Source organism: Neovison vison, chromosome X (genome assembly GCF_020171115.1).
Source record: "Neovison vison isolate M4711 chromosome X, ASM_NN_V1, whole genome shotgun sequence".
Lineage (NCBI taxonomy): Eukaryota > Metazoa > Chordata > Mammalia > Carnivora > Mustelidae > Neogale > Neogale vison.
The window spans coordinates 12618530-12634948 of record NC_058105.1 but is presented as its reverse complement, the minus strand read 5'-3'; the positions used below and the strand labels follow the sequence as shown (position 1 = coordinate 12634948).

General features: G+C 43.0%; 1 protein-coding gene across 7 annotated transcripts in view; it reads right to left on the bottom strand.

Moving 5' to 3' along the window:
• Positions 1–16419, bottom strand: part of ATP11C (ATPase phospholipid transporting 11C) — a 182934-nt gene that overhangs the window by 36838 nt on the left and 129677 nt on the right. For all 7 annotated transcript variants that reach the window (XR_006382530.1, XM_044235658.1, XM_044235657.1 and 4 more), the window contains exons 17-22: positions 14485–14588; positions 13883–14064; positions 12417–12680; positions 8555–8729; positions 3986–4088; positions 2756–2901 (exon numbers count right to left, since the gene is read on the bottom strand). Coding sequence is in view for 6 of the 7 variants with exons in the window: in XM_044235658.1 (XP_044091593.1) it covers positions 2756–2901; positions 3986–4088; positions 8555–8729; positions 12417–12680; positions 13883–14064; positions 14485–14588 (974 nt within the window). In the remaining variant the exon portion in view is untranslated. The remainder of the gene's footprint in view (positions 1–2755; positions 2902–3985; positions 4089–8554; positions 8730–12416; positions 12681–13882; positions 14065–14484; positions 14589–16419) is intronic.

Genomic DNA, 16419 nt, shown 5'->3' with positions numbered 1-16419 from the left:
GCTCACTGCTGAGCAGAGAGCCCGATGTGGGGCTTGAGCCGAAGGCAGAGGCTTAACCCACTGAGCCACCCAGGTGCCCCTCAGAGAACCTCATCTTGAGGAGAATACCATGCCAATGTTTTACATACTTAATAAATAACATAACCACACTGAAATGGTGGAAAAGGAAAAAAAATAACTTTGCATACAGTATTTTGACGATATATGCCAAGGCTAAAGACAAAAAGAAGTACATAACAAATATATCACTCAAGTTAGTGTTCTTGGATTGAGCAAGTAAATAAACAACACTGAGGATAATGAGAACTGAGATTCTCACCAATGGAGAAAGGGATTACAAATTAGGAAAAGAGGAAGGGCAGAATGAAACCTTGTGGTACTGGCTGGCATCAAAGGACTAGTATAAACTGAGATCACATTCTGGGTTCATACTGCTACCTACGATTCTGGCCCAACAAAGTTGTGTGTATGCACCACACATATATTCACAAATGTAACACATCTGTGTATATCCTCATACATATTTCCTAGCTCTGTTCACCGACAAGGCCTAGAACCAAGGGCAGCTCAGAAGCAATGAGCACAATTGGCACAAAGACCTTGATTTCTAAAAGCCATTTGCAAATAAAAGGAAGCAGTGTTCCTTGGAGAAATGTCTGAATCCAGGACTAAAGCAGGAAAATTACAAGATGAGCCTAGAATATCATATGGAACCAGAAAATAAGTCTTCAAAAAAGGTTGGGGAGTGGGGGAGAGGAGAATGGGGAGTTGACACTCAGCAGATAAAAGGTTTTAGTTTTGCACGATAAGTTTTACAGCTCTGCTGTACACCGCTGTAACTACAGTTAACAATACTGTATTGTACGTTTCAAAATCTGTTAAGCTGGCAGAGCTCATGTGAGGCATTCTTATCACTATAAAATAAAAAATAAAAAACAGTGGGGACATGGTGAAAGGACATAGGCTAAATTTGTGACAATTTTGAGTAAGAGAATAAGTAACAATAATAATAAATTTTTAACTCATAGAATAAAGTATCTATTTTAGTAGCAGACTGCTCTTTTCCAATGAAATTACACAGATTACAGTTGAAGGGTCTTCAGACCCCAAAAACACCATCAAGTGTTTTGGATAACTGAATCAAGTTATCCAAGTCAACATTATCCTGAGTGAGACATAGTTACAACACATGCCTCCTGATATGATGTGCTCAGCAGGTAACATTACTTCTATGGTATTTGTGCTGATTCTCACGGTAAGCAACCATTAGACAAACCCGCATTGAGGGACATTCTACAAACTGGCCAGTGCTCTTCAAAAATGTTAAGATCACGGAGACAAAGAAGATAGGAGTATTCCAGTGTAAAGAAGACTAAGGAGGTATGACAGCTAAATGTAGTCACGAGCCTGAAACGGACCACAGAGAGATTACCAGTGCGACCTTTGGCAAAATTCCAATACTACAATGTAGACTAGTTAATAACGTGCCAATTACTTTCAATTTACGGATATCGATAACTATGTTGTTATCTGAGGTGTTAACAGTAGACAAAGAGCATCTGAAAATTATTTCACTAATTTTGCAACTTTTTTGAAGTCTGAAATTATTTCAATGCAAAAAGTGGAAAAAAAAACCCAACTAAAAACAAACTATACTGAACAGAACACAGGACAAGGTATCAAGTTCTGGCCCAAAATGGTTTTCATACTTTAGATGTTAGTTCCCCTTCACATATGTTAGGTTCATTAGGCATAAAATGAGGGGCTTGTACTGTATTCATGGGACTTCAGAGTGTGCTCTGTGCAATCTCTGGGCAAGACAAGGAGATTGAAAAAGGAACAGCCCTTGACCCATCACCCTTCAATGAATGCAATTTTGCTTCTATTTGCTTTGCCTGTACAAGTGCACCTGAAAAGAGGACTCGGTAACTAAAAGGAGTAGTTCAGAAGACTGTTTAGGGTAAAAGGGAACCAACTATTGATATGATACAACCTGAATCTTGAAAACATTACTCCAATGAAACAGGCCAGACAAAAAAGAGCACATATGATTTTATCTATATGAAGTTCTAAAACAGGAAACTCTAATGTGCATACTGCATTAACTATACCAAATTTATATGTTGTATGCTGTAAGTATCACTATATATTGGATAGCAATATAAATCAGATTAGTCACTGGTGCAAAGTAGAGGAGACTGGGAAGGAGCACATGAGAACTTTCTGGGATGATGGTCACGTGGTTGTATACATTTGTCAAAACGAAACCATACACTTTAAATGGGTACATTTTATTGCATTTAAACTCCACTTCAAGAAAGCGGACTTAAAAATTTCATCCTAAATTGCTCACATTAAAAGGAATTTCTAGTTTCTTTTTTTTTAAAAAAGATTTTTATCTATTTGAGAGTGCACACGCAGGGGTGTGGGCGGGGGGCAGCGAGAGAGGGAGAGACGCTCTAGCAGTCTCCCTGCTGAGTGCAGAGCCCAAAGCAAGGCTCGATCTCATGACCCTGAGATCAGAATCTGAGCTGAAATCAGGAGTTGGATGTTTAACCAACTGAGCCATCAAGGAGCCCCAGGAATTTCTAGTTTCTGATTCATTAGATAGATCACCTGTGTTTTGGAGACCACAAATCTCAGTACTAAGACCGCAAAGGAACAGTGAAAGAAGGGAGGAAAATCCTATGCCCGAGCTGAACCACTACTGGGTTAGATGGTGATAAGTCCAATTATAGATGATTTTGTTTCATACCTTATAGAAGAAATACTGTACAAGGTGTGCTATTCTCACATAATATAGGTGTCCGTGAGCCAAGAGCAGTTTCTTTAAATGTTTAAACTTCGGAACAGCATAATCGCTATTCCTGGCTGCTTGGCGACCTTCTTTGCCTTTAATACCTGAAAATGAGAACATCTCTATGAGTACTTCATAAAATAAACAACCTCCTCATTTGCTATTTTCACACTTTTAACTTGTTTATGTGGCACAGTTCACTTGTATAGTTTAAAATTCTTTTAACCAAAAAGTATTGTAACAGTGACAATGAATCTTACTAGTAAAAAGTAAAATTTAGCTGCTAATTACTTATTTATAACACAAAATAAGACCATTAAACAAAATCATTGTTTTAATCATTACAAGGCAAATTAAGGAAAAAAATTAAATAGGAATATTTACCTGAAAAAAGGCATTTAGTTAAGTGTGTACATGTACATGCCCCTAGACAAGGAGCTATATTTAAGCAACTCAGAGACCTGGGGTTTGTGGTTTAGGAGCTCAGAACTGGAGAGTTACAAGGAGATGGTGAAATCCTCTCACTGAATGAAACTCTGAGTAGTAGCCCAAGTGTTCCATGAGCTCAAGCAGCCTTAGGCCACTTCCATACTGAATAACCAATGAGTACACCTGAGAGTTGTATACCATTAGGTCTTCCCTTCCAAAAAAAAAAAAAAAGGCTGGGGTGTTAGGATTGCTGCCTATCAGCACCCTGGCATGGGGGAAAAATGGTACAGGCAGTAGAAAAAGCTGTTGTTGCACACCAACACATAAATTCGACACCACAGCCCAAAGCACCCATGAATACTGCCATGTGGAAAACCAGCCAACCAACTGTCATTTCTTAGTCCCAAACAATTAAGAATCTCAGAAGATACAGTGCAGCAATGTAAGTAGGCGATGTGGCCAGGGGCAGAAAATCAGTAACACTGCATGCCCGCTGTCAAAGTGAGAGCTAAATGATCACTTACACTGCCAGTAGGTTTGGGAAATTCACTTGACCTGGTTAATATAAAAATATCCTCTAACTTGGTATTGCTACGTTCCCACCATGGATAGGACTTTGGGATGGACAGGTTAGATGAGGATGTTCATTCAATGAATAATTATCTTTCCCAAATTAAAATTCAAGATGAGTAACCGCAACACTTCTCTCTTGAATAGAAGACCATGTTAACTATAAGCGTTTCATTAGGGGGTTCTTACCTATTCCCACATGGGATTCCAAGATCATACTAACATCATTGGCACCGTCGCCTATCGACAATGTTATTGGGCTGCCTTTTAGGTTCTTCACCATTCTGACAATCTACACATTAAATACAAAAGAGGTACAGAAAAGGTCAAACAGAATGTGGAACTACCACATTGTGGGCATATGCCGCACTCACGCTTGTAAAGGGAGGCCTTGCAAACAAACAGAAAGGTGCTTGGTGCATCTTACATACAACAGCCTTTAATTCAATTCTCAGAGGCGAAAGAACGAAGCATTTTAAATGTAACACCAGTGCCCACCATTTTTTGGGCTCCATGCATACAGGAAGTGTCTGAGAACCTTGTCTCCTACCTATACTAGAGGCCAACCTGTTTCCTTCTTTTGTCATTGCTTCACGTGTCCTTTTAGATGACGTGCTGAGTGGGACAGTGGAGACCAGAAAGCTGATCTGAAGTAACATGTATAGGGTTACTGGAATAGGCGTGGGAAATGAGAGAACGATGCTTCTAGAACCTTTCCATCTCTACTCCCTACAGATACAACCACTCCCTTTGGTGCATTCCCATATTCCCAGGGACTTCCCCAATGGTAGTCTTATACCCTTCCAGCTGCCAGCTACACTTTACTAAATCTCCCAATGCCCACTTTGATTTCATCTCTTCCACAGGTAGCTTCGTTTTTAAATGCGGGCATCTTGAAGACAGTGAGATGTGCAGAAAGTTCTCTGAGATACTGTATAAAGCCCGTCACTCTTCCTGGAATGTCTCTTCAAGATGTGTCGGTGGCACAATGCAGCTCACTGCTGTGTTCGTGGCAGGTAGCGAATGAAAGAAATCATCTCCTGGTGGAGTCACGTGTGGAGGTGTATTGGGTAAGCAGCCGCCCTCCCACCCCACGTTTTAGATATGCGTTCCCCCTCAAAACTGTCTACAATCTGGCAGCTTTAAAAAAGTGTATATAATGCAGAAGCTAACTAATGCCTTGCAGAAATTCTGTCCTCAGAATTGCTTTCACCAGTTAGCATAAATAAAATCCATGTTCAACATGACTGATTAAAAATAACGGACACAAGGCTAAGCCACCCCACAGTCTTTTCTTTAAACAAAACCCAGTTATGTTTTAGTTGTACTAAATAGTGTACAAAACCCCCCATATCCAATTCCATGTAACACAAAAATGCTGTTACTGTGAAATGCCAGATTTCCCCTATTCCCTCCCCACAACTTGGTTCTTTTTAAAAAATTTTAGAGACTCTCAGAAACAATCTGTAAATGAGTCAAAGACAAACTTAAAGAACCCACACTAAATTTGTATTTGATGAGCTACAGTTCTGGTTAACCTAATTGCACCTGTGAAACTTGTGCAGCAATGACTTGCACCTCAAAGAAGAGAAAGTGCAGCCAGGAAAGGTCTAGGGAAGGCGATAAAATTAGCAAGGGTGACAGCTCCTGCCTGAAAATATAGATTAAGAAGATTAAAGGTCGTCTTTGTAGAAAGATGAAAAGATATATAGTCGTGGACTATAAAATCATGAAAGATTTAGATAGGTAAACATGGTTTTGCTAATTGTTTTCTTTTTTGATTTTTATTTATTTATTTGTTTTACCATGCCCAGGTCACCTGGATTAAGAACTTCTCTTCATGCGAAAGGAATCAATGTGCCAAAACCTATTTATCGATCAGCTGCAACTGCACACAATACAATGTGCAATGTCATGTGCAAACATCCAAGAAAGAAGGCTGGTCACACACCTTAAGAAACATCTAATAGATGAGCAGACACGGGGAATGAATACAAGAATATTAGATAATCAGATTAACGATAAACACTAACCGTGTGAGGTACCTGTCCAAGGGAGTATGTAACACTGTCGTCTCAGTTGTCCACATAAAAAGGCCCAAGATGGCAGAGAAGGGAGGGGGTAACATGCTCGAGTCATCAGGAATGACTTCACAGAAGGAAGAGTAATTTTATCTAAATCATGAACGATGGTGAAGATCTGCGTGGAAGGGGAAATGGGGACCCGAGGAGTATTCCAGAGACAGGGAATGGCATGACCTAAGGCGCACAGCAAGGTTAAGTACAATCTATGCTCAGCAGACAGACAGGCTAGACCAGATCAATGAGTTTTCATACACAGGGCATGGACCGCTACATCCGGGTCCAGATCAACAGGGAGCGAGAATATGAATGTGGTTGCAGGGTGCAGGAGAAATAGGAAGAAAAAGCAAGATTGCGGGCAAAGAGCCAAGCTAGGTGGTGAGTTACAGGTGGAGTTCAATGAACTGTTAAAGGCCTGCCTCCGCCAGGAAAGAATAGACAAAAAAGACAATGTACCAGAAAATGGACAGAATTTGGTGACTGAAACCACATGGAAGGGTCAAGCATGGGGGAGTCACCACAGATTTCAAGGCTCTGAATCTAGAAATCCAAAAGTACAGTGAGCTCAGTAACCCATGCGGGAGGAGGCAAGAAAGAAGATGGGCTCTGAAGAAAGTTGAGTTGAGATGGTTACGACAACACCCAGGAAGGCACGTTCAGTAAACAGCTGGAGAAGTGAAGTAGAAGCCCAAGCATTTGGACTGCAGAAGGGACTGGAAAATCACCTACGTGGGCCTGACAGGGGAGCAGGTGACAGCTTAGAAGATGGGACTACGGAGAAGGAGATAAAACAGGTCAAGGACTGAGCTATAGGGAGGCTCTGTATCCTGGCCAGGAGAAGCTCGGAGAAGCAGTATGGGGTCAGCAATTCAAGTAACTCCTGGGCCGCGGAGTAACCAGAATCCTAGTGAGCAATTCGAGCAACAGATAATAAAAGAGAGACTGCCTCTGACTAAAGGGACAGATTTCTGTGGAGACGGTTCTGGCAGGATCGACTTCCTCAACTGGGGCTAACCAAGGTTGAAGGAAAAAAAAAAAGAAAAGAGGAGGAGCACGTGATCGTGGTGGGGCGTGAGAGTGACAGGAAAGCAGAGACAATACCCTAAATTAGGATGGGCTGCGTGTGCACGTGTGTGAGGCAGGGAGCAGAGTTTGTGTAAAGGACAAATCAAGGACACAGCCATTCCCTGGTCTCGAGCGAGCAGCCGAGGAACACGAAGAAGCAACACTAAGTCTGGAACTGACACTCTAAGGTTCTCTGCACCAAGAGCCAAAAAGCAAGGTGAGGCAGATCAATGTGGGGCTGGCCCTTAAATCGGGTTTAATTGCAAGTAAAATTTCTTTAAGGCCTAGAGGATTTCAGAGAGAATTCCAGACGTGGAAGCTGGCGTGGGCACAGTCAGTGCGAGTGACACAGAGGGGAACAAGCAAGAGGAGCGGACGATTGCAGCTGGGTGCGGGAGGGACAGTGGACACAGAGCACAGAGACACACAATAAGGCCAACAGGGGTGAGCCTGAATGCCAGAGTCACCTGCCCTTCGTCCTCAGGGACTAGGAGACCATGAAAATATCTGAGTAAGAATATGTAACGGGAGAAGTGGTGTTTTAACAAGACTCATTTGGGAGCATTGGGAGCATGGCAAGAGATTGAAGGGGGAAGGGCAAAAGCCAGGAGACTGACAAGGAGGCTAAATCAGAGTCCATGTGAAGTCACAGGACTTGGACTGGGATGGAATGGAAGGTTTAAGAAGACGGCAGCCGAATGAGAGCTATGGCAAAAGGTACAGTGATGAGATACAGAGCGAATGAGAAGAGAAGGGTCAGAGGTCATTTGGTGACTTAGGGAGCAAAAAAATGTGGTGCCAGTGACAAGAATAATGAAGAGAAGGGACAAAAACATGGGCTGAAGGAGAAAATTCTAAGATCTGTCTTGGACACAGGAATTTAATATGACAGTGGGGATTCCATAGGAGCTAACAGGCAGCTTGAGGTTAGAGATTTCGCATAAAGGAAAAGTCAGTACCAGACACTACCAAAGAGAGCCCTAGAAATTCGTGTTTAGAGAGACAGGCTGTAAGTGAAAAGCAGAAGGAAGACTTAGCCCCAGCGAAAAACGATAATTAGTGAGAAGTGAGAAGATGACACAAAATATAAAGACACTAGGTTGCCAAGTAGGACAAAAAAAAAAAAAAGTCAAGATTGTGGACTATAGACAGAAACTCAGGGAGGCAAGTTTTAAGGAGGATAGGCCCGGCAGTGTTCACTGTGGCAGAGAAACAAAGAGGAGAACAAAAGTCAGTGCGATGGATTTGGCAAGGAAGTCAGCGCTCCCCTCCAGGTGAGCCAACGGACGTGATGATGTGATGGGAAGACAGAACACACGGGCTAACGTCCCAGGGGAGCAAAGGGCAGCGGGATGGAGGCAGCACGCACCAAGCACTCATTAGAGAAGCCTGGAAGGCAAGGAAGGAACTGGACAGCCAGCTTGAGGGGACAAGAAGCATGGGGTCCCTTTATACTGGCGGGCAGACCTCTGAATTGGACCGCAGAGAAGCAGCAGCCTGGGAAGATGTAATAAGGTAGAAAGGGCTCTTAGAAGGAACAAAAGGGAAGTGAACATTTGCACACACGTGTACAGAAAGCTCCAGAATGGACCACGAACTCCTATCCGGTTACCTGGGCTTTCTGTAATGGCGCCATCCGGCAGCAGAGCACAGCTGTGCACTTCATGCAGATCTGCAAGAAAATGCTTTTGTAATTGTTAGAACTGGAGTCTTGACTAGAATTTAGTATGAGTGACAACGTGGAGCCATCGATGATTAATCCGTATTCCTGATGTTCTGTCCATGCTCTGGAAAAGAAAAACAATGCTGTAATTGAATCTCCTATATAGGAGATTAGAAGCCTGATTCTGTTTAAAACCACAAAGAGGAGGGTCCTGCATAAGGGCCATCATTAGTCTGGTTCCCAAACCTACGAACAGTAGAGAAGCAACTGTCTCTAACAATGGCACAAGTGAGACTTTTCCATGACATCTTTTGAGACTTGAGCCGCCCATATAGATTCTAAGTTCTAAAAGGTATAAAAATAATGGACATTCAGCAGCTGGTCTCTGTGTAAGAAACTCAAGGCGAACTGTGGAAAATTACAGATCAATCGGTCAAACTCTGATATGAAGTCAAATCGCCAATCTGAAAACTTCTTAATATATAAGAAAAAAGACAAAATGCCTTTGGGTATACAAATCACAGAAAATTTTTTTTCTGAATGACAAAACCTGTCAACAAACCTGGCTTCTCAAAAATGATGGAGAGCCTAAGAGACACAGTGTTCATTAAAAACTCCCATACAATAATCATATATGTTCCTTAAATCAGTATCATTTTATACTGGATTGGTAATGATTCCCAGTAGAATCATCTGGACAGCTTTAAAAAATTGCCCATGCCTGAGGTCCATTCCCAGACGAATTAAATCAGAGTATCTTTGCCAGTGCTTGTTAATTTATAGGTTTATGTTTTAGGAAGCTCTGTAGGTGATCCTCATGCATAGCCAGGATGACTAAGAGATACTAGGTGCCAGGAAATACAAATAAAACAGGTGCAACTACTTAAGAAAAAATATGGGAGGGGCTCCTGGTCAAGTGACCAGGAATCAAGTGACCAACTCTTGGTTTCGGCTCAGGTCATGAACTCAGAGATTGAACCCCATGTCTGGCTCTGCTCTCCCTCTCCAACCCCCCTCCCAGCCCTGGCGTGCATGCCCTCTCTCTGTCTCTAAAATCAATCAATCGGGGGCGCCTGGGAGGCTCAGTGGGTTAAGCCGCTGCCTTCGGCTCAGGTCATGATCTCGGGGTCCTGGGATCGAGTCCCTCATTGGGCTCTCTGCTCAGCAGGGAGCCTGCTTCCTTCTCTCTCTCTGCCTGCCTCTCTGTCTACCTGTGATCTCTCTCTGTCAAATAAATAAATAAAATCTTTAAAAAAAATAAAAAAATAAAATCAATCAATCGATCTTAAGAAAAAAAAAAAACACAACCATAGGGCGGAAAACTTACAACTGAGAAAATTCTCCCAATTAACATTTCATTTTTTCATAATTAGGAAAAAATAGCGATTAATCAATCTTTCTCGGGGAATCTTGGATGCCATTGGAGCACCAGTGCAGTCGAAGTATTAGACACAGCACGATCTCATTACCGGTTCAGTTGTCTAATTTTAGGCTTCCTGAAGCTTAAGGTTTAAGGGAATCTTGTTAAAACTCCTCTGAGACTTTTGTCCGAGTGTGGATTCGGACTCACTAGGTTTGCGGTGGGACAGGAGATTCTGCGTTTCCGACAAGCTTCTAGTGATCAGGGAGCTGCTGTCCAATGGACCAAACATCTGAGGGGTGAGAGCCTCGTGGGCCTCCTCCTTCCTCATTCCACGTTCCCTTGGTGTATACTGACACTGCAGTATTTTCTACTTGTCCATATTCTGCTTCATAATTTTAGAAGCATGTTTTATTCACTAATTAAAGATGTATCAATCATGTGTTCTCCTTTGCTCCTCTACTCAGAGAACAGTGGCTCCCTAACAAATCCAGCAATATTTATAAGCATCAAGTCTAAGTAGGACACACAGGAAGAATGGGAAGAATCATTAACTCATCTTCCCTGGGAGAGCACAGAAGTATACGGGAGAGAATATACACAACGAGCCAGATACTAAATGGCTAACAGTCCAAGGACCGAAAGTGAAACGGAACTGGGCAGAACGAGGTGAGGGGAGAGAAGGGTCCTGGGGTGCACTAGGAAAGCAAGGTGCAAAGGTCATTCGAGGCATTCGCTGCGACCTCATTCTGGATGTAATGGAGAACCGCTCATCTGGCAGAGGGCCTTGGGAATTCAAGGCACGAGCTGCTCAAAAGAAGCAGAAGCAACAAAAGGGATTCTGGGTCTGATGCTTACTTATAGAACTTGAGGGAAGTCTGGGCCCAACTCCAAACAGATGAACCACAAGAAGGAATGCTCTGAGATGGTGAGTTCAGTTTCTCAGAAGCCCTGGCCTTTACAAAAGGGCCCCGGAGCCGCTCAATGGTGCTATGGACCATACTGTGTTCCGTGTCTCCCCTCCTTTCCGAGTCCATGTTGAAGCTCGAACCCCCAGTCGGGGCGGTGTCTGGAGATGGGGCCTGTGGGAGGTGGGGTCACGAGGGTGGAGCCCATGGCACGAGATGAGTGCCCTTGTAAGAAGGGACACCAAGACTTCATCTCTCTGTGCCGTGGAAAGACGCAGTGAGAAGGTAGCTTTCTATAAGCCAGGGAGAGGGACCTCACCGGAACTCGACTCCAGAAATAGAAGAAGGAAGTCTCTGTTGTTTGAGCCACCCATAACAGTTTGTTATGTTCGCCGGAACCGATTAAGACATATGGACGAATAAAATGTAATTTGGACTGCCTTTCTACATACCATTTGGCTAAAGGAAGGAAACATTTATGAGCGGCAATCGTAAGATCGTGTTTGCTCTCACTGATGCCCAAGTGCCAGGAGGACAAGAGCTGGTTCAGAATGGGCCACAGCCTCATAAGTGCGGGGAAGACATTTGCAAAGCCTGTTTATGCACTAGACACGAGGGTCCCGAGAGAGCATAGTTGTTGAAATCCTGGGCTCTGGAATCGGACAGACTCGTTCCCCGCCCCCCCTTATTAGCTGTGTGATCTTGAGTAAGTTACCGCATCTTTCTGAGCCTTACTTACTATCTGTAAAGTGAAGAAAATAAGACAGCCTTACTGGGTTGTGATGAAGACCAAGTGAGAATAATTACATAAAGTGCTAAATACGGTTCCTGAAACAAAGGGTATGCTCAAAAAAATGCGAAGTACTTTCAGCTACAGGTCTTTGGATTTAGTGTGGGGACATCCTGTGGCATTCCAGAAGAGGCAGTTGATTTGCTGATGGCCATAGTAAATTCTAGAAACTGGTTTAGACAAGGCTAAGCCTTGGTCAGTGATCTCTGGGCATGGAATTATTATGCATGAGAGGTTTTTCTCAAGACCCTTAAGTCCTACAATTTCTTCCCAAGCAGCTCGTTGAAAGCAGAGTTGAAGTCATGTTATTAACAGGTATCTGGTTCCCTTCGCAGTTCTGGGACTTGAAAATCTAAAGAGAAAACGGCCCTAGGACCTCATATGACAGGGCGACTGTTACAGACCGGGTTCCCTGCGTTCAATTTAAGAGGCCACAAGAAGGAGTGTTTTTTCTTGACACGGACCAGGCCAGGGTATCAGTGCTAAATTCCCAAACCCTAAATACGAAGGACTGAACCACTTTTGTAAATCTCGAGAAATACACGATTTTCTTTTACATTAAAAGAGACACAGAAAGTGCCAAATAACCTCAAATGAGCTATCGGCCAAGTCCTCAGGGAAGGTTTTAACTTACAAGGATAAAACACCTGCAAACAAAGAATGATCAATCACAGAAAACAGCCTTCCGCACGAACAGCCAGGAGTTACATTTCTACCCATGCCTAAGTATAAGAAACCGATGCACTTTCTTACTTTTTAAGGCTTCTAGTACTTTTAGGAAAATCATGCAGCAACTTCTTACGATATTCTATCAACAATTCATGTAACCGATCTTCCTTCCTTTCACTTTCTTCGATGGTTTTGGTGGTCAGTTCCAAGAGCTCGGTGCTGGTCTGGAAGAGGCGGCAGGCGTAACAAGTGGACTTGGCCGTCTCCATCTTGTCGCCGGTGAGCACCCAGACTTTCAGACCAGCCGAGTGCAGAGCTTCGATGGTCTCAGCTGCTTCATCTTGCAGCCTGGGCACAAAAGGAGCCCTTGTTATCCTCAAAAACTCCTGCCAGAGATGCTGCAAGAAGGCCCGCGAGAGCAGTCCCATACCCCACGGCAATTCTGGAGTCCTGCCATGTTATCAGCTGGCCTCCCCACACACCCTCTACTCTTTCTGGGAGTGCCATCTCTGGCGTGGTCTGACTAACGTGACTTTCAAGCAGGGAGGTTTGGAAAAGTTAATGGCCTCTCTTTAGGTAACTGGTATCCAATAGCAGAATGGAGACTCTTCCCTCTTAGCTAAAATTTCATGAACTCACCGCATGTTCTCATTCACTGTCACTTTATTTCATTAAATTTTATATCTCAGCATACAAATACTTGACAAGGGGCAAAACGGAAAGGGCATTCTAGTGCGGTGTCAAGGGACGTCAGTGAATCCCCCTTGCTGAGCAGCTCTGAGAACAGGAAAGCCAACCAGCCCCAGAGAGAATTTAGGCATAAATCCAAAAGGCACGGAGAGAATACTACTTTCTTTGAGCTCCCTTTGGTCAGGGAATGAGAAAGATATTAGACGAAATGAATCCCATTAAAATTTCAAAATCTTCCAATGTGGCTGAAAAAAAAATGTATATAGATAAAACTTTTTTTTTTGGGCTAAGTCTCATAAATTTGCATTTATAATTTCCTAAAAGCTCCTAAAATATTAAGAGTCTAAAATGTATTCTTTCAGACAGATCAACACTAGAGCCCTCCAATCCTGTCTAGTGCAGCTAAGCCTGGAGAGTTAAAACAAATTATTTGAAAGTATGCAAAAACATGCTCTAGCCTGCTGAACCAGGCTCGAATGAGCTCTCACGTTGTTTGCTCTAACTCGAATTTCCTTTCCGTTCATTTCTGTCTGCCAAAACCTTATCAATTCTATCGGGCACCAGCTCAAAGGATGCCTCTAGCACAAAGCTCTCAATACATCATGAAACTTATGCAGATATTTGTAAAATAGGATATTCAAGGTGTAAACATGCAAAAGATCTCGAGATGACAGATTCATTCTTCTAAGCCACAAATATTTCACTTAAAAAAAAATCATTCTCACGGACGGTTCAAAGTCTGGTCTAGCAACAGATCTGAATAGAAGATTTCAAAATTTGAGAATAAAATTACCAATCTGGACAGAAACCAATCTAAATGACTGGTCATTAAAAGGACAAGAATATCATTTTGTAATTACTTGTCTTCCACTGCGGTGGCTCCAATTAAATTCATGTTTGTCTCAATATCATCAAAAACTTTTTCCATTTTTTCTTCTCTGTCTTGTAGGGCCATTTTTGCCTCTATGAGCTGTCTGTTAATTCTTTCATAATCATCTGGAGTGATTTCTTTGAAGGCTACACAAAGTGTCCGATATCCGTCCTAGAAAGAAAGAAGATCTCTAGTTATCCAAGGAATTGGGAGAAAAATTCCACAGTCCCTTTAAATATCCTCATTTCACTGTACAAAGAAATCCTGATATATGTTTAGTTAAAAAAAAAACACTAACAGATTGCAAGTAAACAGGTAGCATTCAATTAGGTTCAGAATAACAAAATACTAGCTCTTAAAGAAAAGAAAGCAGAACATAAATGAAGGATTCTTGAAAAGTCTTCAAGTCTGCAAATTCTGCACAGAGATTTGCTCCAGGATAACATTTTACATTATAGTAAGGAAAACAGTATTACTAAATCCCCCAATATAAAAATAGACTATAAAAAAGAAGCTAAAATTCATTTAAACATTTAAATAGAATCCCATCAAACAGTCATCTGTAGCATTTCTAGAAGGATGTAGGCTCACCATGGCATTACGTTCCACATGGGCTTTCGTTAACTCAATTTCATGATTTTGCACCCTGGGGAAGACTGCTGAGTCTGCTCCTTTACAAAAGAGAAGGATGTCTCCTAAAATAAGCAAAAAAAACCAAGGGCTCAACTTAGAATTTTAAGACTGGTATTGGGATTTTAAGAACAGGAACTACTTTTTTAAAAGACTGTATTTATTTATTTGACAGAGAGGGATCACAAGTAGGCAGAGAGGCTGGCAGAGAGAGAGAGGAGGAAGCAGGCTCCCCACTGAGCAGAGAGCCCGATGCGGGGCTCCATCCCAGAACCCTGGGATCATGACCTGAGCCGAGGCAGAGGCTTTAACCCACTGAGCCACTCAGGCGCCCCTAATAACAGGAACTATTAAGGTGGCCTCTCCCCCTCAGCTACTGTGGATCCTGGGATGAGCCATCTCGAACTTCACTCTCGCAAGACAATGCCCATTACCTCTGAAGACCAGCATGGACACAGAGAACTCAAGAGCGCACAACAAGTTCCTCTGCTAAAGTGTCCTTCCTTTCAGGGAATCATGGGAGACTGTACTTGTGTCAAGGAGCTCCTTCTGAATCCTCTTTGAAAACGTTGCCAAGCATGTTTTAAAGTGCACACATGGCATTCTACTGATGTCAAGACCAAACCCAAGCGCAAATAAAATAAAAATCATTTTGAAAGAACTACAGACGCTGCTTTAAAAACAGGGGCTTGGGAGTTTGTACCGGAAACTTGAAAACAGCACTGCGGAGTGCTGCTGTGCGTGAGGCTTTGTGTCAGCCCAGGCAGCCAGCGAAGGGGTCGCCGCTGAGCATCAGGAAAGACACTTGACGGGGCGCCTGGCGGGCTCAGTGTTAAAGCCTCTGCCTTCGGCTCAGGTCAGGATCCCAGGGTCCTGGGATCGAGCCCCGCACTGGGCTCTGCTCTCAGCGGGGAGCCTGCTTCCTCCTCTCTGCCTGTCTCTCTGCCTACTTGTGATCTCGGTCAAATAAATAAATAAAAATCTTAGAAAAAAAAAAAAAGACACTTTACCCGTATAAAGCAAAATGCTGAGTTCAAGAAGTTAAAAAGAAGTGCAGCTGAGGTCAAGGCCCTTGGCAGACCACTTCCCCAGATGTCTCATCATTTGCAGTAGTGTGTAAGTGCATACATACAGACAGGTAAGAGCACCCAGTATCTCAAATGTTAAGTGGTTTTCTCTCTTAATTTTTTCTCACACATCCACAGTGTGTTTAAAAGCCACAGAACAAATTTGGCATTCACAGAATGAAATCAATTTCATGACCTGGCAGTCACACTGCAAAGTATGAATAAAGTGGGAAACGGTCCCTCAAGGGTCTGTTTGTATCTTCCCATTCTCACACTAAGGAATCTGGAATAGATTTAACACTAAAAGTGGGGCTCCTGGATGGCTCAGTGGGTTAAGCCTCTGCCTTCGGCCCAGGTCATGACCTCGGGGTCCTGAGATAGAGTCCCACATTGGGCTTTCTGCTCAGCGGGGAACCTGCTTCCTCCCTCCCCCGCCGCCTCTGCCTACTTGTAATCTCTGTCTTTCAAATAAATAAATAAAATCTTTAACAAAAAACACTAGGGACGCCTGGGTAGCTCAGTTGGTTAAGCAGCTGCCTTCGGCTCAGGTCATGATCCCAGCATCCTGGGATCGAGTCCCACATCGGGCTCCTTGCTCGGCAGGGAGCCTGCTTCTCTCTCTGCCTGCCTCTCTGCCTGCCTGTGCTCACTCTCTCTCCCTCTCTCTCTGACAAATAAATAAATAAAATCTTTAAAAAAAAAAAGTGGAAATGTTTAAAAAAAAAAACACTAAAAGGCAAGTAACTAGGATATAAATCAAGGAAAATTTGAAAAACCACGTATAGTCACAGTCTCTCTGTGTCTGTCTGTCTGTCTCTCTCTCACACAC